The sequence below is a fragment of the Ursus americanus genome, chromosome 30 (genome assembly GCF_024610735.1).
Source record: "Ursus americanus isolate L20-20 chromosome 30, mUrsAme1.1.p, whole genome shotgun sequence".
Classification (NCBI taxonomy): Eukaryota; Metazoa; Chordata; class Mammalia; order Carnivora; family Ursidae; genus Ursus; species Ursus americanus.
This window is the reverse complement of record NC_142156.1, coordinates 229,010-251,193: the sequence shown is the minus strand read 5'-3', so window position 1 is coordinate 251,193 and position 22,184 is coordinate 229,010. Positions and strand designations below refer to the sequence as shown.

The 22,184-nt window shown below is 40.5% G+C and overlaps 1 protein-coding gene across 1 annotated transcript in view; it reads right to left on the bottom strand.

Annotated features, from left to right (window-relative positions):
• LOC148107420 (small G protein signaling modulator 1-like) overlaps positions 1–21,556 on the bottom strand; it is an 82,346-nt gene extending 60,790 nt beyond the window's left edge. Inside the window, 1 exon segment of the mRNA XM_087857151.1 lies at positions 21,538–21,556. Coding sequence (XP_087713277.1) covers positions 21,538–21,556 — 19 coding nt within the window.
• Between the last annotated feature and the right edge of the window lie 628 nt (positions 21,557–22,184).

The window sequence follows — 22,184 nt, the reverse complement described above, 5'->3', positions numbered from 1 at the left end:
GGCTCATTCTTTGAGCCTACATATGAGTGAATGTAGCTGCTAGAATGCACCCCCCCCCAAAATAGAGGAAAAACGTAATTGGCTCTAACCACCACTTTAAGGTCTTTCAAGGGCAAATGCTTTAGGACAAGGTGGTTGTATGTAGGTCAGGTGCAGGGCGATGCATGGTTATTTGGGACCTGTGAGCCAAATGGGACGAAGGAACTGACCTCCACACCCCTAGGAGCATTTTTTTTAAAAATTGTACCCTACAAACTCACTATCTACTCTTTGCCCCCCAAATGATTTGTCTGGTAAGCATCTTTGGGTCTGTTCTTGCCTCTGCCATGTGGCTTTGTAGGTCCTGTTTCTCTGCTGAGTGAGAAATGATGGTCGGTGTTCTAATGCCAGTCATATCCTCATCCCCATCGCTGCAAGATTTATGCTTGGGAACCCTCTTCATGAATACAGCAAAAAGCCTTTAGTTTGTTTCTAGAATGCTCGTTGCTGGGACGCCTGGGTGGCACAGCGGTTAAGCATCTGCCTTCGGCTCAGGGCGTGATCCCGGCGTTGTGGGATCGAGCCCCACATCAGGCTCCTCCGCTAGGAGTCTGCTTCTTCCTCTCCCACTCCCCCTGCTTGTGTTCCCTCTCTCGCTGGCTGTCTCTATCTCTGTCGAATAAATAAATAAAATCTAAAAAAAAAAAAAACCCCTCTAAAACGAATGCTCGTTGCTGCAAATATCGAAATATGCTCCAAGATCACCTTTGGGAGAAACCAATGACATGAGCAATTCAAAGTCATCAGTCTGATGAAAATTGGATCAATACGTAGGTGAGAAGCAATGAAAACCACCTGAGTTTTCAAAACTTTGCTTATAGATGTATCTTGAAAAGTTCCTATATGAACTTGAAAATCTGTCTTCCTTAAACTCTTTAAAACAAGAGATGGTGGGAACTAAGAAGCAATGTGAAAAAATTATAATGTAAGCTTAAGTAAAAAATAATTAAATTGTATATGCCATAATACAACTATATAAAATTATATTTTACATGGAAAAATTACTATAGAGGACCATTAAAAAATGGAAAGTTTTATTCAACCTTCTTCAAAATAAAATAAACAAAAGAAAACCACTTGGTTGCTGAGATTCCTGGATGCTGTAGGAAACCAGGAAATTAAATGCCTAAATTTGACCTTTATTTGGGACAAGAGTGAAGTTTCATTCTGCAGCCGCTTGGTAACAGTGACACTGTGACTATATTGTTTAAGTGACTGTCATAGTCAGCAGATTTGTCTTCCTATTACTTCATGGTCAGTTAAGAAACACACATTCGATCTAGAATTTTTATTTAACACCAGATAGATTTTCCATGGTTACCAGCTGTAGTGTAACAATAATAATTAATATTCACGGCCTGTGCCTGGCACTATTCTAAATCAACTTGTTTAATCCTCACACAAGCTAATGAGATAAATCAAACTATTTTCATCCTCCCCCCTTACAAATGTGGAAAGCATGGCCCAGAACATGCTAAGATATTGCCCACATCATAAGTTAGTGTCAGAACGAAATTCAAACCCTGAGCAGACTGGCTCCAGGGTCCATGCTCTGAACCAGGAGTCAGTGAACCGTTGCTATAAGGGGCCCATATATATATTTTAGATTTTCAGGCCATCTGGTCTCTGTTGCAACCACTCCACTCTGTAATTAGAACAGGAAAATACCCATAGACAATACGTGAACAAATGAATGGGGCCGTTTTCCAATAAAACTTTATTTGTAGACGTGAAATTTGAATCTCATATGATTTTCATGTGTCATGAAATAATCTTTGTTTTTTACTTTTTCAATCCTTTAAAAATGTAGAAAACATTCTTAACTTGAAGCTTGTACAAAAACAGGTTGTGTGTTGTTGTTGGCCCGGGGGCCATAGTTGGCCAATTCCTGCTCAAAACCATTACTACCACATTTTGAAGTGAGCGGAAAGGCTGAGGGTGCCACCAGGAGAAGGGTCAGGGTGACAAGGGAGACATCAGTGTAGGAACTTTCCACCAGAAGTCCGCTGTATGAGTTTGAGTGAAGAGAAGGACTCCAAGTAATACAAGTTACCTTAGAGGTTGGGGCACTTCTGAAAACAGTATGTTTGGGGGAATTGTCTCCTGGCCTAGCCCTCTGAACTCTATTCTGGATGACAGGAACTATAAATAAACATAACTAAACCTCTGTAAGACAGCATACAAGCAACTGCTTTGCTACCCGCTGAACAAGTAGACATCTACAGGTGGACGGGGGAGGAACATTTATCACACCATTGTTCACAACAGCCAAGATATGGAAACAGCTAAGTGTCCATCCAAAGATGAATGGATAAAGAAGATGTGGTGTGTACATACAACAGATTACTGTTCAGTCATGAGAAAGACAGGCATGTGTGATAGCACATGGATGGACCTCGAGGGCAGTATGCTAAGTGAAATAAGTCAAACAGAGAAAGATAAATACTGTATGATCTCACTTAACGGTGAAGTCTAAAAAAAGCCAAATTCATAGAGAGTATAATGGTGGTTGCCAGGTCTGGGGGTTGAGAGAAGTGAGGGGATGCTGGTCAAAGGGCACAAACTTCCAGGTCAAAGATGAATGAGTTCTGAGGATCTAATGTACAGTACGGTGATTATAGCTAATGATACTGTATTATATACTTAAAAGCTGCTAAGAGAGTAGATCTGAAATGTTCTCACCTGAACTATACAGGAAAGCATATGGTAATTACGTGATGTGATCAAGGTGTTAGCCATAGCCGCGGGGGTAATTATTTTGCAATATATGAAGGTATCAAATCAACATGTTATACACCTTAAACTTACACAATGTTATATGTTAATTATATCTCAGTAAAGCTGAGGGGGAAATGAGTGGAGGGGGCATTCTCCTGAGTATCTCAGATCACGGTGCCAGAAGGAGATGTGACAACCTCTGTGAAAACGTTTGCACGGCCAGGTAGCTACTGATGATATCACCTGGCAAAGGTCAGAGCAGAAGAAAAGAAAGCAACGTGGGCAGATGGGTGTGAATTCTGAGTTACACCCTCTGGGCTTTTCCAGAAATACTAGAAGGGAGACTTGGCAGGGAAAGGAGGGTGTTGAAAGTGTAGAACCAGAGACCGATAGGAGTTCTTTTTTTTTTTTTCAGTTTTGCTGAAATATAATGACATATCGAATTGCATGTGGTTAAGGTGTGCGATGGGATGACTTGATACACTTCTTTTTTTTTTTTTTAAAGATTATTTATTTATTTATTCGACAGAGATAGAGACAGTCAGCGAGAGAGGGAACACAAGCAGGGGGAGTGGGAGAGGAAGAAGCAGGCTCACAGCGGAGGAGCCTGATGTGGGGCTCGATCCTAGATCGCCGGGATCACGCCCTGAGCCGAAGGCAGACGCTTAACCGCTGTGCCACCCAGGCGCCCCCCCTTTTTTTTTTTTTAAAGATTTTGATACACTTCTATATTGTGAGATAAGGACCACAGTAAGGTCCCCTTCTGTCACTTCTACCACTTTGTGTGTGTGGTAAAAACATTTAAGATTTACTCTTAGGAAGTTTCAAGGACATAATACAGTATTGTTTTTTTTTTTAAGATTTTATTTATTTATTTGACAGAGATAGAGCCAGCCAGCGAGAGAGGGAACACAAGCAGGGGGAGTGGGAGAGGAAGAAGCAGGCTCCTAGCGGAGGAGCCTGATGTGGGGCTCGATCCCATAACGCCGGGAACACGCCCTGAGCCGAAGGCAGATGCTTAACCGCTGTGCCACGCAGGCACCCCATAATACAGTATTGTTAGCTATAATCACCATGCTGTACATTGGATTTCCAGAACCTATCTACTTTATAACTGGAAGTCTGTGCCCTTTGACCAACTTTTCCCCCTCCCCCCAGGCCCTGGTAACCACCAATTTCCTCTCTATTTCTATAAGTTCGACTTTTTTTTTTAGATTCCACATATACATAAGATCGTACAGTATTGGTCTTTTTCTGTCTGATTTATTTCACTCAGCCTAATACCCTCAAGATCCATCCATGTTCTTGCAAATGGGAGGATTTCCTTCTATTTCCACGCTGAATAATATCACACTGTGCATAAATACACCACATTTCCTTTTCCCATTCATCCGTTGATAGGATATTTCCATATCTCGACCATTGTGAATAATGCTGCAGTGAACATGGGAGTGCAGATATCTCTTCAATACCCTGTTCTCATCTCGTTTGGACACACAGATAAGTAATATTCTGAAATGCTTTCACATTCATTAGCTCACTAAAATTGAGACCGCTGTTTGCTGTCTGTAACTGTCCTTGGTTTCAGAATTCATGTTTTTTGAACGTCAGCCTTTTTATTCTCTTGAGAGAACCTACATTCAGCCTCGGATTGTTCGTGCCACAGTACGAGTAACTCCACGTTTTAGGGATTGTTCATTGGGATTACAAGATTTTAAATTGGGATCGTTCGAAAGCCATTCTTTGAATCAAGCAAATCTGTGATTGCCAAGCCCATTAATGATAGCTTAACAAACTTTTCACGTTAAAATGCAGTCAACATTCTAAAGTAATACTCTGCAATCTCAGGGTATGGCTTCAGCCCAAGATGGTTTCGCCTCCTATTTGGGCAATATTCCCGAGCTCACTTTCAAGATAACAAGATCTGTCTACACACTTTGCCCAGATCACCGGGCTCTGCTGCATCGGGGGAGGGCGCCCCAGGGCTTTCTACTTACATAGTTTCTTAGTCATGTTACTGTGGCAGAATGTTCTTATTTAAACAAGCCCTTCCCTCCCATAAAATTAGGCCTCAGGGTTCGTTTCTCAGAACCATTCATACCACAGAGGCAAAAAGTCTTTTAGGAGAAGTAAATTCGCTTATGTTCTTTGTGGAGACAAACTCCAGTTAGAAATGGCCTGACTGCTAATGTCTGTCCTTGTTAACTGGGCATGGCCCACACTTCAAGTGCCCAGAGGGCTCTAGCCCTGGGAGTTGTGTTTTGATTTCTCCTGTAATTTGCCAGAAGGGCCTCTATCCAAGGAGGTCACAGGTCTCTATGAGGCAAATTAAAACGTGAGCCAATTTTGAGTAGTTGCTGGGGTGAGTGGGGGGATTCCATTGGCCTTGATGCTTGGAATTTTTTCCTCCAAGAGGTACAGTTTCAGGGATGTACACAGACGCAATTAAAAATTACTTGGGGCACGATTTGACTTTTTATTTTATGTTCTCTATACTACTTATTATCTTTTTAATAAGTGTGGTAGACACAACGTGATCCCCAAGGATGTCTATTTCCTCATCCTTGGAACCTGGGACTATGGTACTGTATGTACATGGCACAAGGGACTTCGCAGATGTGATTAAGCGACAGATCTTGAGGAGGAAGCAGCCAGGAGCCGAGGAGCCTTCTAGAAGCTGGAAAACATAGCAAAAAGGATTCTCCCTTACAGTCTCCAAAAGGAATACAGGTTTGCTGACACCTAGATTTTAGCCCCTGAGATTCATTTTGCACTTCTGACCTGCAGAACCCGAAGATAGTAAGTTTGTGTTGTCTCAAGCCACTCAGTTCGTGGTCATTTGCACAATAGTAACAGGAAACGAACACACTCCGTGTGTATTACTTTTACTACTTTAAAAAAAAATTTAAAGAAATAGAAACAAACAGATGTAAGCCTGTTGGTGGAGGAAAGGTGGGAAGTGGGATGAAATCCCACCCTCTTTCTTGGTGAAGGCAGGCAAGGCCATATTTTGATTTTGCATGTATTCATTTTAAAAGTTTTAACCAGGCTGGAAAAACTGCAGGAAGATCCATTGTCATGGAAACCCAAACACGGGATTATCAGACATGATAATCTGTTTTGAAAGACTTTCAACCTGAAGAACTTTCTGCCATCCCACCCACCGTGGTGCTGCCCAGGGAGGTTGGCCTAGGGATCAAGCTGACACCTGTGCATATGGATATCTCTGAGCAATCTAGGCCCTGTGAGAGGGTGATGGCCCCACTCGTGGCCTTTTATTGAGAAATCAGTGTGGCCGTCAGGTAGGATTGGTAAGAGATCCCAGGACAGTGCCTAGGAAAGATGGGCATAGCTCTGTCTCAGCCAGGTAGGCAAGAGACCTCCCTTCCTTCATCCCATCTTCTCTCTACCATTCTTTGGGGTGACTGTTTTCCCCAGTGCTGGGACTTTACACTTCAGAAGTACCTAGCAGGATGACTTGTAAGCACATCGTTAATGAATGTTGATATAGTGATTTGGAGAGCACCACAACTCTCAGACTTACTGGTGATCACCTAAAATGGCACTCTTCACCCTTATCCCTTCACTTTTATCACAACTGTGTGCAGGATTTAAAACCACCAGAGATGTCCTTGGTAGCCAGTCCAGGAAATCTGGTTGGAGTAACTCAAGTGAAATACAATCTTTCTTCCAATGAAAAGGAGGAAAAGAAGGTGGTGGCAGGGCAGGTGACAAGCCCAATTGGGAGTTTGGAAGTGTAGTTGGGGGGAGGTGGGGGACTAAAAGATTGCATTACAGCTCCTTTTTGAAAACTGCTTTATCACAACACTCAGCGCCACTTGAAAGGATCTGCATCTGTCTGAGGCCCTAGAGTGCTGAGGTTTTTCCTGCACCTGCCAAATCATTCCTGAAACTGACACTCTTTTTCCCAGCCAATGGAATCGTTCTATTAAAAATTGGAATGAGTCGACTTTGCAGTGCTTTGGTTGATAGAAGAAATAGTCATTCTTAGCAGAAAACAAACAAACAAACAAAAAAACCCTGCTTGGTGCATAAGTACCAGGACAAAGACAATGTTTAGTCAAAGAACAGGGAAAATAAAGTACTCAATCTAGGGACAAGAATTCCTCCTTTAAGGGACCGTTGTTGTATGGTTGAGCCAAGGTATATGGTAGCAGGATAAAAGGACACTGACAGATCAGTATAAAACCATCACAGAGCCCACTTCCCCAGTGAAGAAATTGCCTTCAGGTGAAGCCCAGTGATTGACCCAAGATCTATTAGGTGGTAAGTGGCCGAGCCAGGAATTTAATACAGATGTCCTGACTCCAAGCCCAGTGCTGCCTACTTATCAAGCTGCCCAGCTGTCAGAAAGACTGTGATGCCAGCTGTTTGTAAGTGTCTATCACTTCTGCTCACACTTTCTTAGCCAAGCAAGTCACATATCCATGAGGCAAGACATACAAACCTGGGAGCGTAGTGAATACATGGGAACAATGATATAATCTATATCATTTCCCTCTGTCCCTTGGACCCAGTGGTGGTAGCAGCTGTTGATAACCCCTAAATTAGCTCACCCTCCTTGGGCTTTTTTTTTAGAATTGACAATTACTCTCATTAAATCCTCACCAAAAATTTGTAGTCTGCATTATCATCCTCATTTGATAAATGAGAAGGCTGAAATTCGAAGAATTTAAATGATTTTCCCAAGTTTAAAAACAATGGACTAAAACGAGTATCCTCAGAGGCCAGAGTTCAGAATCCGTGTTCTTTCTTCCCCTCTAGCATGCCTTCCTTTGTGGAATTGGACAAAGCACACATGTGTCCATGTCGGAAGCAGATGAGGATGACTCCCATGAAATCTCTGGGGGACATACAAGGACACTAGAGATCTGAGCTATGTGACCGGCATGAGTCACTGAAGAGAAGTTCCAGCCCTTTGTTGCAAGTTTGTCTTTCTGTAAACCCAAGGGGTCATACCAACAGTTACACTTTCTTCTAAGTGAAAGGTACAGGCGGTGAGGCATGGCAGCCAACAATTCTGCTACATGCTCTGCTTCCTGAGACACTTAGCCTGCAACCCATCACCTTTCTGCCTCTGTTTCCATCAACACTCCGTAGACTGCTAAACCTCTAGGTGGGGTAGTTTGGGTTTTTAAAAAATAAGCACCAGGCCCATTGCAGCATTCACAACAGCCAAGAGATGTGATCAATGGATGAACGGATAAAGAAAATGTGGTATATACAAGCACATATTATGCAGCCTTAAAAAAAAAAAAGAAAAAAAATTCTGTCACATGCTAAGACTTGGAGGAACCTTGAGAACATTATGCTAAGCCAGTTACAAAAGGAAAAATACTGTGTGATTCAACTCATATGACGTCTCTAAAGTAATCAATAAATAGGAAGGTGGTGACCAAGCGCTGGAGAGAGGAGGGAGGAGGAATTTGTTTTAATGGGTACAGAGTTTCAGTTCTGTAAGATGAGGAAGTTCTAGAGATCTGTTGCACAACAATGTAAATATACTTCAGGCAACTGAGCTGTACACTTAAAAATGATTCAGATAATAAACTTAATGTTATGTGTTTTTTAACCACAATTTTTAAAAAGAGAAAAAAAATTACAACTAATACACACACGTAAGAAGTAGGGTTCTCCAGGCTAGAAGTAGGATGCTGGCTCGGGAATCATTACACAGCTTGGAGATGCCAATCTAGGCTGTAACTAGGTAACAAAACTGTAGCTTTCGGGCTCACCATGCTTAATCAGATTGGAACTCAGCCATTGAGCTTTACCGGTCTTTACCGCTAGATGGCGTTAAATACTACCTGTGCTAATCTGCAGAGAGAACAGGGGAAGAGGTCTGTTGAGGCAGATTTTTTGACTACTCACAGTGCACAACTACCACAGTGCTTTTCATTCCAAAGGCACTGGATAAATATTTATGCCGTTGAATTGAAGGGACTCTAATAGCATCTGGTGTTGACTCTCTTGATTTGAAAGCTGTCCTCCTAACAACCAACACACTGTCATGGAGTCCCCACTGTGGGCTTCCAACTGGTCTCAACTCCACATCACTCGGCGTTTGTGCAGCTCGTGGCTGCGTGCTGACACTGGATCTCCAACTTCTGCTTTTCCTAGGACCTGGCTCCTGGGTACACTTCCCTGATTTTGCTTCTCTCCTCCAGTTGGATTTGCGACCCTGTCCGTGTCTCCCTCTACTTTTGCCCTCTGCCCTCCTGGACTTCATCCAGTCTATACTTTTCCATTTGCTTCCTCCTCTCTCCGTTTTGTGTTTTCAAACCTTGGACACAAAATACCATTACATTTAGCACAACCCGGGGATTCATTGGAAGATAGTACTAAGAGTTTTTAGCATCTCCATATGACAGCCAGTGAAGGTTTGATAACAAGCCTTCTATACAAAGTAAGCACCAATAAGCCATTCTTGTCCCCCTGATAGAAATACATTGGTGGTGGAATCCTTAGTCTTAGAGGGGGTGCCTTTCAGGGAAAATCTGACCCATCTTCCTATCTCTCACTTACGGTAATCTGAAAATATCCAAATACAAGTTATCACTGTCAGACACACAAATTAGTACAAAGGCACATAAAGGCCTGAAACTCGATACCCGTGTTTTTTTTTTAATTAAAATAGGAAGGACCACCCAAAATATCCTGCAGATGCTCTTTTTTGCCCTAATAGTGTTTTATAATAATTCGTTCCTCTGTGTGAGTTCTTCTAAAGATGATAAGCGAAGGCTGAAGTGATGGAAACATACATTCTGGAAGATCTCCTACAGGAGAGATACCAAGACATAGCCATAAAGCAGACAAAGGCAGAACAGCAGCCTTGAGGTTGATTGCTGATCAGAAAGTTCTACCCCTGGCTCTGTCCGTCACCACCTATGGGACCTTGGCTAAGTTATTTAGGGACTCTTAAGTTCTGTTCTGTTCATCTATCCAATGGGGATAAAAATACTACCAGCCTGATAAGGTTATGACAAGTAAGTACAAAGATCTATGTAAAGCTCTTAGCACAGTAATCCTTAATAAGATTTAGGTAAGTGGAAATAGTGAAAGCAACACAAAACACCAGTTTCTAATGCTAAGCGAAATAAGTCAAGCAGAGAAAGACAATATTCATATGGTTTCACTCATTTATGGAACAGAAGTAGGAAGATCGGTAAGAGAAGAAAGGGAAGAAGAAAGGGGGGGTAAACAGAACGGGCAATGAACCATGAGAGACTATGGACTCTGGGAAGCAAACTGAGGGCTTCAGAGGGGAGGGGGGTGAGGGATTGGGATAGGCCGGTGATGGGTATTACGGAGGGCACGTATTGCATGGTGCACTGGGTGTTATACGCAAGTAATGAATCATGGAACTTTACATCGAAAACTAGGGATGCACTGTATGGTGACTAACATAATATAATAAAAAATTATTATACAAAACAACAAAAACAAAAACACACCTGTTTCTGCCATGAAAGGGCAGGTTTTAAAAGAATTCTGAAAATTCAGAACGAATAGGCTCTGGCATAGCTGCAATTTATACTTAGAACAGTGGGTGGCGCTAGTACCATAGCTATGGAGCATGACCTTGCCCCTGACAATTTTTTTTTTTTTTTTTAAACAGCATTCCTTTTCAGCTTTCTTCTCCAGGAATAGCAACATTTCCCCCTTGATCTTTTAATTTTTGTTATCCCCTTATAATTTCATAGGCTATTTTCAGTAGCACAGTAAATTATCTCTATTTTAAAACGCAGACACAAATTGCCATGAGCTGATTTCATGAAATTTTAAAATTTATTTTGAAGTTTTGCCCTCTTTCTAATTCATTCCCCAAACTTAACTGTATTGTTCTATTATGGGCATTGAAACAAATATTTCACATGTGTGAACATCGTTCATCCCAAGAAAGTTTCAAGCCCCTTTTTCTAGGATACCATAGGATATGTTTATTAGAAGGAGTGTTTGAAGAAAAGACTGAGCATAGCAGGAAAACTACCAATGGTTCTGAAATCATCCCTCAGTTGCTTGGTGGATATGCTCATGGTTAATTCAGCAATGATTATAATTACATGTGTTTTTTTTCTTCTTTTTAATTTTTAAATTTTTTAAAAATTTTAAAAGATTTATTTATTTATTTTAGAGAGAGAGAGAAGGAGCGAGCAAGCAATAGAGTGAGCACGCAGGGCAGGGGGGGCATAGAGGGAAAGAATCTCAAGCAGACTCCCCACTGAGCGTGAGCCCAACTCAGGGCCCGATCCCACAAGATCATGATCTGAGCCAATACCAAGAGTGGGACGCTTAACTGACTGAGCCACCCAGGCGCCCCTATAATTATATTTTCCAATTCAATTTGTGTTGCTCTCACAAATACCTTCATGAATTTTATTTCCTATGCTGTTGTCATTGCAACTAAGTTCAGGTCATTCTCTAGGCTGGCCTAGAAGCTACAGGTTGGACCTTCTTTGGTGCCTCAGGCTTGAACTGTAACATGGCTCAGGGCTCCTTCGCATCACAGGGTTTAGAGATTCTCTAAGAGTTAACTCAGTCCCTAAGGGTAAGAGGCTCCCTCAGAGCCAACTGTAGGCAAACACAGGCTCAGTGCAAAATGTATTTGTGCAACCACACCCCAAAGTCTTGTTTGCTGCCATAGTTCTGTGGTCTGAGCAAAAAGGGTGGTGTTAGCAGAGATCGACAACAGGGGCACGGCTGTCAGCTTGGGAGGTGAACTCTGAGGGTCCCGCTAATGCCTCTTAGGGGAGCAGCAGCCACCAGACTTGCAGAATTCAGAATGACATCCTACAACCCACTGAAAGGCCCATTCTACCCAAGAGAGCACGCTACTGACAAAATAATAGCAACCGGCGTGACCTGTTTAAACTTCTCCGTGACAGGTGAAATAATTTTGAAGCTAAATTCTCTTCTGTGTTTGAAGATGGGTCAAGTTTAACCCAACTTTGCAGAAACTGAAATATCACACATACCATATGGTAGTAAATTTGGTGAAAGAGCCTCAGTGGGTTTTGTTTTGGGTTTTTTGTTTTGTTTTGTTTTGTTTTGCCTATGGAGTCCCCATACATGTACATCAAAACAAGGGAAAAGAGGGAGAATATATTTGCAAATGACACTACAGATAAAAAACTGGTATCCAAGATCTACAAAGAACTTCTCAAACTCAATACACAAGAAACAAATAAATAAATCATAAAATGGGCAGAAGATATGAACAGACACTTTTCCAATGAAGACATACAAATGGCTAACAGACACATGAAAAAATGTTCAAAATCATTAGCCACCAGGTAAATTCAAATCAAAACCACACTAAGATACCACCTTACGCCAGTTAGAAAGGCAAAAATAGACAAGGCAGGAAACAACAATTGTTGGAGAGGATGTGGAGAAAGGGGATCCCTCCTACATTGTTGGTGGGAATGCAAGTTGGTACAGCCACTCTGGAAAACAGTGTGGAGGTCCCTTAAAAAGTTAAAAATTGAGCTACCCTATGATCCAGCCATTGCACTACTGGGTATCTACCCCAAAGATACAGACGTAGTGAAGAGAAGAGCCATATGCACCCCAATGTTCATAGCAGCAGTGTCCACAATAGCTAAATCGTGGAAGGAGCCAAGATGCCCTTCAACAGATGACTGGATTAAGAAGATGTGGTCCATGGGGCGCCTGGGTGGCAATGGGGCGCCTGGGTGGCACAGCAGTTAAGCGTCTGCCTTTGGCTCAGGGCGTGATCCTGGCATTATGAGATCGAGCCCCACATCAGGCTTCTGATATGAGCCTGCTTCTTCCTCTCCCACTCCCCCTGCTTGTGTTCCCTCTCTCGCTGGCAGTCTCTATCTCTGTCAAATAAATAAATAAAATCTTAAAAAAAAAAAAAAGAAGATGTGGTCCATATATACAATGGAATATTACTCAGCTATCAGAAAGAACGAGTTCTCAACATTTGCTGCAACATGGATGGCACTGGAGGAGATAATGCTAAGTGAAATAAGTCAAGCAGAGAAAGACAATTATCATATGGTTTCTCTCATCTATGGAACATAAGAAGTAGGAAGATCGGTAGGAGAAGAAAGGGATAAAGAAAGTGGGAGTAATCAGAAGGAGGAGTGAAGCATGAGAGATTATGGACTCTGGGAAACAAACTGAGGGCTTCAGAGGGGAGGGAGGTGGGGGAATGGGATAGACTGGTGGTGGGTAGTAAGGAGGGCACGTATTGCATGGTGCACTGGGTGTTATACGCAACTAATGAATCATGGAACTTTACATCAAAAACCAGGGATGTACTGTATGGTGACTAACACAATATAATAAAAAATATTATTATAAAAAAATACACCAAAAAAAAGAAAACTTATAAGAAAAAGAATCTAATAAAAATGTATTTTCTTAAAAAAAATAAATATATGATAAAATTCTGATTGTTTGAAAGTATTCGTTGTTGATTCTGTTAGCCAGTTATATAATCAGCACACAATAACAATTTGGTCTCAAATGCATGTCTCGCATTTCCTTGCATTGGATAGAGCAACCCTGAATACTGCTCTAACCACGGTGTTACCGGACCTCACTTCTTATTTCTGGCGAATGGGAATACGTGACAGCGCTGAAGTGTGATGCCGTGTGCCAGTTTCCAGGACACGCTCCTCATCAAGTTGAGGATGAATGTCTTATTCTTAGTTTACTAAGAGTTTGGATTGCGAGCGAATGCTAATTTTAACCAAATGCCTTTTGTCTATCCACCCACGATGGCTTATCCATACTGAATCCTTGAAGAGATGCACTAATATTTCATTCCGAATCTCTATTTATAGCTGTATTTGTATTATATTTGCACAAATATCAATGTATATTTTTTTTCCTCCCACATTTTAACAGGTTTTTCTGCCAGGGTTATGTTGTTTCGTACGATAAGCCAGCAAGCATGCCATCTTTTCCTATGGAAGAGTTTATATTACATCCTCAACGGATCTCTTCTTGGAATATACAAAAAGCATTCGCCTTTATGGCTAGGCCTGCCACGTTTCTTAGACGTAGTATTTTGACGACATTTTCGATGTCTTCTCTGCTGTTTGGCCGCCTGAGGTTGTCTATTTCTTGGCTCAGTTTTGGTCATTTACATTTTCCCAGTGAATTCTGTTTGTGATGTTGACAATTTATTAAGTGAGAACTATATGCATAATCTTATGTAAATTTGCTCCTCTAATTCTGTGGTCCTATGTCCTTTGGTATTTTTAGTTTCATATTTATGTTTCGTTTTGTTTTTAAGTAGGCTCCGGGCCCAGTGCGGAGCACAATGCAGGGCTTGAGTTCAGGACCCAGAGATCAAGGCCTGAGCTGAAATTAAGAGTCGATCACTTAATCGGACTGCGCCACCCCGGCGCCCCTGTTTTTCTTTGATTCTTGGCTGTGTTCACTACAGGTCTATTCATTCTATTGGTATGCTTCTACTTCAAATGGCTCACAGAACCTTAAGTAAAATACATGGCCATTGCAATTTTCCTGTTGTTCACATTCTAGGTGAATAGTAGTTTCCTGTCTTCGAAGAACACACTTATACTGAAGAATTCTAACATTTGAACCCAGGCAATGAGTTACAACAACAGGTTCCATACATACTATTACAACTGCTATATGAAAAAAACACTTTAATATAAAATATAATACAATTAAATTCTTAAATCCACATGGTAGGTTTAAAAAAAAACTGAATGCTTAATGTATTCTTAAGTAGTTACTTCAATAAATATGCATTGATGCGCAAAAAGTTTTTGTTCGGTATTACAGCATATGCAAAGATGAAAAATAAAATTATCCCTTACCTGCAAGTTCTTTAAATATACTTTAAAATGGGGATCAATGCACATAGAGCCCTAATACACAAATAGAATAAACGCCGTCATAGAAGCCCGAAAGTCCATTTGAACACAGGGGATAGAAAAAATAACATCTGTGTGGAATGGATCTTGTCATCAAGTCTCCCTTTTGACAGGCTGCTATGAAAAAGATGTGAAGTTATCTATATGTGATGTTTCTTTCTTTCTTTTTTTTTTTTTTTATTTATTCAACAGAGAGAGAGACAGCCAGCGAGAGAGGGAACACAGCAGGGGGAGTGGAAGAGAAAGAAACAGGCTCATAGCAGAAGAGCCTGATGTGGGGCTCGATCCCAGATGGCTGGGATCACGCCCTGAGCCGAAGCAGACGCTTAACCGCTGTGCCACCCAGGCGCCCTATATGTGATGTTTCTTGTGCATTAATACGTGTTTTCTATCTGGTCACGCTGAGAACACAGTTGTATGGGAATAACAAAACAAAACCAAAACCATATTTCTCCAGACGGTTAAGAGACAGAAATTGCAGAGGATCCACGAGACTTCTACTATATAAGAAACACAAACTGACAAGACAGTATGACAATCACTCTTAAATGGAACTGCAACCCTATAATCAATCACAAAGTCATTATTGAGAACCGTCAGTCTTCTAAAGTGGTAGGTCTCAACAATCAATGGCCCTGGTAATTTTACTAATATCTTAAAAATAAAACCTAGGACACCGTTCTTTTTGGTATTCAATAGAATGTGGGTGTGGTGTGTTTATGTGTTCAGGAAGGTAGAACTACTTTTTTTTTTTTAAAGATTTTATTTATTTATTCGACAGAGATAGAGACAGCCAGCAAGAGAGGGAACACAAGCAGGGGGAGTGGGAGAGGAAGAAGCAGGCTCATGGTGGAGGAGCCTGATGTGGGGCTCGATCCCATAACGCCGGGATCACGCCCTGAGCTGAAGGCAGACGCTTAACCGCTGTGCCACCCAGGCGCCCCCGAGGTAGAACTACTTTTTAAAAATTTTATAAAAATTTGTATAAATGATGTTGAGGGAAATTTTTATTTATTTATTTATTTATTTATTTATTTATTTATTTATTTATTTAACAAACAAAAAAGTGGTTTATAAACCCTGTTTTGCCTTTGCTTAGTTATTATGCAAATTTATGTCATATATGAATCCAGCTGTACTTCCGAATAAAAACATTCTGACTTAGTCTTTGAAAAGTTGAAGCTGTACTCGTCAAACCTTTTTTTGTTTTGGCTTTTTATGGAAAAAATAATGTATAAATGATGTTGAGAGGGGCGCCTGGGTGGCTCAGTCAGTTAAGTATCTGACTCTTGGTTTTGGCTCAGGTCATGATCTCAGCACAGAGTTTGCTTGAGATTCTCTCCCTCTCCTTTCCCCTCTGCCCCTCCCCCTGCGCTCTCTCTCTTTCTCTCTCTAATAAATAAAATCTTAGAAAAAACAAACCTATCTATGATGTTGAGAGAAAAAAAAGGACAGTCTTCAAAATGATCAATGTTTCATAATTTTAACAGAAAAAGCATGCATTAAACAAGGTGGAAATACTGTAATTCAATACTCTGGCATTTATAGCATAAAATATATGTCAGCAACATACACCGTAAATATGATTTTTGAAATTATACTCTCAAATACTTTTAAAGTTGTTGTTACAGGAAAGTGGAAATTTTATCCTATCCTTTAGTGAGCTATATAAAAGCAGTACTTAATATATTTCAGTGCTATGTCTTCAAATATTTTTCAGCACTTAACTATAAATCAGAAATGTACATCTCAGAATTTTATGCATCTTTACTGATTTGAGAGGATAAATCTTTTGTTTAGTATTTTTAATTATATTATTACTCCTAATATTATTTATGAGTACCTGGCTTCCTTTTTTTTTTTAAGATTTTATTTATTTATTTGACAGAGAGAGACAGCCAGAGAGAGAGGGAACACAAGCAGGGGGAGTGGGAGAGGAAGAAGCAGGCTCCTGGTGGAGGAGCCTGATGTGGGGCTTGAACCCAGAACGCTGGGATCACGCCCTGAGCCGAAGGCAGATGCTTAACCACTGCGCTACCCAGGCGCCCCAGTACCTAGCTTTCATACAGAAATGTGTAGGAAAGAAAACAGGTCAAGCACATTCAAATTCTAACTCAATGAGTTCGCAATTCTCACGAAGAGAGGTTTTATCAGCAACCATAGACGGTGCTAAGAAAAATGAAAAAGACAAAGGAGCAATTGAAGCAGGTGGGTTTGCCACAAAACAGATGGGCTTAAGAAAGAGAAAAAAAAATGATTTCAGACAGAGGGAAAAGAGTAAACATTAATCAGAATGCTCTTCCAAGTATATAGGGTTGTGTGAAATGAGGTGTGAAGTTTGGAGTGGGTGGAGAAGACAAATTTATAACATGGAGGCAAACTTACAACGAAGCAGTTATGATATTTGAATTTCTCACTTCTTTGTCATTAAAAGACCTTAAAATCTTTGAGAGCACACTCTAAGAATTGGTTATATTTGCTTAAGGAACAGCTTAGCTACATTTGCATTATTTCTTAGTTCATACCAAAATTCTTTAAAAATGACATGCTTAGGGGCGCCTGGGTGACACAGCGGTTAAGCGTCTGCCTTCGGCTCAGGGCATGATCCCGGCGTTCTGGGATCGAGCCCCACATCAGGCTCCTCCGCTGGGAGCCTGCTTCTTCCTTTCCCACTCCCCCTGCTTGTGTTCCCTCTCTCGCTGGCTGTCTCTATCTCTGTCGAATAAATAAATAAAATCTTTAAAAAAAAATGACATGCTTAAAGATACTTTATGTGGATCTGAAAATCTCACAAGAATATAAGCTCTACGAATAATGATTTTTAATTATTGAAAATACCTTATCTTTATAGTTTGCCTTTATATCTCATGTTGTACATATATGCTTGTTTTCTTTTGATTTATATTCAAATGCCATTAAAGGTTAAGCAATTTTCATTTATAGATTAAAAAGGTTCTTATAAACCAATAGTTGCGGTGAAGCTCTAAAACTAGAGATATTGGAACACTTTTTTTTTTTTTTAACATTCTGGTAGCTCAACAAAAACAACTTAAATGCAGCTTATGAGGCCTGAAAAATTCTGGAATAACATGGGTTAAGCACATGCTTGGTCCGGACAAGTCCAGCAATTTATTTAAGTAACCTTGCTTTCAGAGAAAAATTTGAAACTTACATAATTGACGAAATATCACCTTTACTTCATTGTACATGGCAACTCAGAACAACACTTATTTAATAATTATTCATTTAACTCTAATTAACCTCTCTTCACTTTACTAGAAGTCGGGGCCCAAATTCAGTCACCCTGCTGCCCGCATCCCAAACTCTTACCTTTTCTTCCCTCCTTTGCGCCTGTCAAAACCAGAATAGGGTATGGACTCCAAGGGTCAGGACTTGGTTCTTGCACCTGTTAGCTGAGATCTATAGGAGACAAAGGCATGAAAGCCAAGATTTGTGTCCGTATAATTTATGGCCCAGTAATCCCATTAGGTTTATCTACATATGGTTCAGTAATCAACTTCCAATGCCATTCTCCAAAATGACCAAATTCAAATCAAGTCTACATTTTTCAAGCTGTTTTCCCCCATGACACTCACATTCCTACTTGCATTAAAGATAAGTCTTGCTAATTGGGTTCTGAGTCTATCCCAGTATGCCCCATTTAGGGTCTTTTCTATTTTTCATTCTGTATCTCATCTGAGTTTTTAACCTTTCTGTCCTGCTGCTTACTTTCTATTACTATGTAAGTACTAAGTGATAATGGGACGTCAAACAAGATGAAGGTATAAGACATATATAAACAATATTTAGCAACAGGCAGTCATTGTTAAATTTAGTGAAAATAGTTTCATTCAACTATTAGGGCATGGGAAACCAGGTATCAGCAGATGCTCGCTTTCAATCCTTTTTCCCTATTATTGTAAGAGTAATTCCTCAATTATACAGTTCTGGCAACTTCAGTCTTTCAGTTAAAATACTTTCACGGGGGGCGCCTGGGTGGCGGAGTCGTTAAGCGTCTGCCTTCGGCTCAGGGCGTGATCCTGGCGTTATGGGATCGAGCCCCACATCAGGCTCCTCTGCTAGGAGCCTGCTTCTTCCTCTCCCACTCCCCCTGCTTGTCTCTCTCTCACTGGCTGTCTCCATGTCAAATAAATAAATAAAATCTTTTTAAAATAAATAAATAAATAAAATACTTTCACGGATTCCAATTTCTCTCAAGATAAGATACACTTAGCTTAGAAAGCTCAGCTAAGCATAATTCATTTCTTCACATATGCCCCCATTTTTTGACTTTGGCAATTCCTTTGGGTTGGAACAGTCCTGAGCTATTCTTCACTTGGCTCCATCAAGACCACATTCTTAAGATGTTGTTATTTCATCTTGGTGTATGTGGGGTTTATGTGAATGCTTTAATCTCCAAACTAAATTAGAGCCTCATGATGTCTGCACCCACTGACAGAAAATCTTATTTTTAATACCGGTGTCACTTAGCTTATACAAAATGCTTATATATATTTAATTCCCATGAAGGTATAAACTTTGTCTTTGTGATCTTCAAATAAACCATCAGGAGATTGCACAGTTAAAGAAAAATCTAATAAGTGAACGGATGCGTGACTGAATCAATTGTGGGTGGATAGGCAGAACTGTCAATGAATGAGTAAATGCTACTTTGTGAAAAATCTGAGTTTACAGAGTTACAAATCTATGCTAAAGACTGAGTTATATATTTAAATCAAGGTTGGGATAAAAAAAATAATGTGCATTTGAGGGAGGTCCATAAAAGACTAGGAAATGCAGAATTTTTTTGGTGAAATTTAGGAAGTTATTGCATGATTCCTGACAAATGGTTATTGTACTTAATTCTCAGAATGCAGTAGAAATGATAAAGGGATGGGGAAGATAATCTTTACTTCTCCATATAAACAGAGACTTGGTTAAGTACTTTACTTCTCTAAACCTGTTTCTATCAGTAGACCACATGATATTAATACCTATTTAAGGACAAATTAAATAATTAATTATTCATAATTTGCATGTGCCAGTCACAGAGTAAGCATTTAACGTTACTTGGCATTACATTTCTTATGTCATGGATCTCTTTTGTTATTTACTTGCTTATTTATGTTTGAGAGAGAGAGAGAGAGAGAGAGAGTGAGTGCCTGTGTGAGCGAGGGGGAAAGGGGGAAGAGCAGGGGGACCGGGAGAGAAAGAATTCCAAGTAGGCTCCACACCCAGGGCAGAGCCTGATGTTGGGCTCCATCTCACAACCCTGAGATCATGACCTGAGCTGAAATTGAGAGTCAGAGGTTCAACTGACTGAGCTACCCAGGCGCCCCATCATGGATCTCTTTTTATGTTGTTGCCTTGTTCCTAATAATCTTCTGGTTATTTTTGGATCAGGCCCAACCGAGTCTCTCACTGATAACCACACAAAATGTGCAAATACACAGTTCCTATTACCATCACGGAGTGAAGGTAGGAAAATGATAGTTTTTGAGAGTTCGCACATTCGACAAATACTCATTCGAAAACATAACAAATGCCAAAATCTGTCTAGGTCCTGGAGATACAGTAATTGACACTTGTTGTTAAGTGTTATGAAAAAAAATAATAGATGGAGAAATGGCAGTGCCATCTTTCAACCTGGAGTTATGGTTTGAATTGCACTTTTAATAGAGTTGTCAGGGAAAGTCTTTCTGAAAAGATGACACTTTATCAAAGACCTGAATATGTATGAAAGGAGTGGGAATAGCAAGTTCAAGGCCCTGAGGCTAAAAGGTGCCTAGCATATTTAAGGAATACTAAGGTTGGAACAGAGTAAGTAGAGAATTAGAGGTCAGAATAAAGATTAATAATAACAATGAGAGGACTAGATAATGTGGTTTTCTTCTCAAGAGTAAGAAGGGTAATCACTGAAGAGTCTGAGTAAATGAAAGATATGATAGGACCCAAGGATATGGACAGCAAGATTTGAGAACACAAAGGAGATATAATATACTGTGCAGAGAATAGACTATAGAGGCAAGCTTAAAATCAGTAAGACTAGTGAGGAAACTATCACAGTAATCCAAGAAAAAAGATTATGATGGGTTGAACTGGGGCAGCAGGTATGGAGTCAGGGACGTGGACAGTGTCTGAAAGGAGAAGCAACAAGACTGATAGATCACACAGGGGTTATTAAAGAGAAGAGAGAGTAATGACTCCAAGTTTTTTATCCTGTGTAACTGCTAGTTTCTGCAAAGTAGGTTTTCATAGAAGCAGGTTAGGGTAGGGTGTGGCAGGGATACAGATATGCTCTCAGGACCCCTTCAAGAGAGGAAATCCGTCCAACTCAGAAGAAAATGGCTAGCTGATCGCTGCCAGCTCACTGCTAGCTCCTTCAGGGTTTGCTTCAGCTCTCTAGCCAACATCATGCTTTTTTCAGGACAGATCCAGCAGAAGAGCTAAAGAAGGTGACGGTGCCACTTCCGGAGAAGGCGTGAGAAAGTCATTCAGGGACATAGTCATTTTCGTCCAACATGAGATACTTCTAAAAAGGGCAGTCTTTGCTCCAGGGCTTCTCACTGAGCTGGTAGACACTGCCGGAGCAGCATCCTGGTCTAGTAACTCCCCCAACTGAATCACGTTTCCTCCCTTTAACGTTCACAGCTGTAACCCCTGACAAGTCTTCCGCATTCCGAACTCACTGTCTGCAACACGACTTCTCAGATTTTCAGGGAACGGGCTGTCCTAGGAAATTAATTCATCTGAGAAATCAAATCTTCCCACTTGGTCCAAATCTCTACAGAGAACGAAGTACAGCGCCGGCACGTGCATCAAGCGTGAGTGCAGGAATGAAGACTCAACTTTCCTTAGGGCGTCAGCATCTGCTTACATGGCCGGAGCACGTCCATGTCGGAAACTCTAGATGAACCTTTCCTCGGGCAAAAACGATGGTATTCCACGAAGTCTGTTTATTTCGATGCCACAATCCCGTAACAGAACAAATTCCTTTTCTTCACATGAATGTTCTTAAAATGTGTGAGATCAGCTGTCACAGTTTCTTCTATTTTCCTTCATTGTAAGCAGAGTATGACTTTTTTTCTAACTTTCCTTGTACTTGTCGTTTCCTCTTTGCTGTTAGCACTATATTCCGACAACCCAAAACTTAGGAAATTTCTCAGAGCAGACCACCCAGATTACTTCGTAGGTAAAAAGCAAAATGTAGAAAATAGTAGTGTTGACACTTACTTAAAATTTTTATTATTATGATTTTAAATATGGCAAATTTAGTATCATCATAGTGTCTGTAAGTATATTGATATATATCTGTTTGTATATTTATGCGTGTGTGGTTTTATTATCTATGTCTATAACTATATTTAATCATTTATCGTGTAGTAAAAAGGGCATTAGATTTAAAGACACAAACCTAAATTCCTAATTCTGATTCTGCTAATTCTTATGTATCTGAAATAGCCCAAGTCGTAATTGCTTAACTTTGGGTTCCTAATTGTAAAGAGTGGTATAATAGATGTGAAC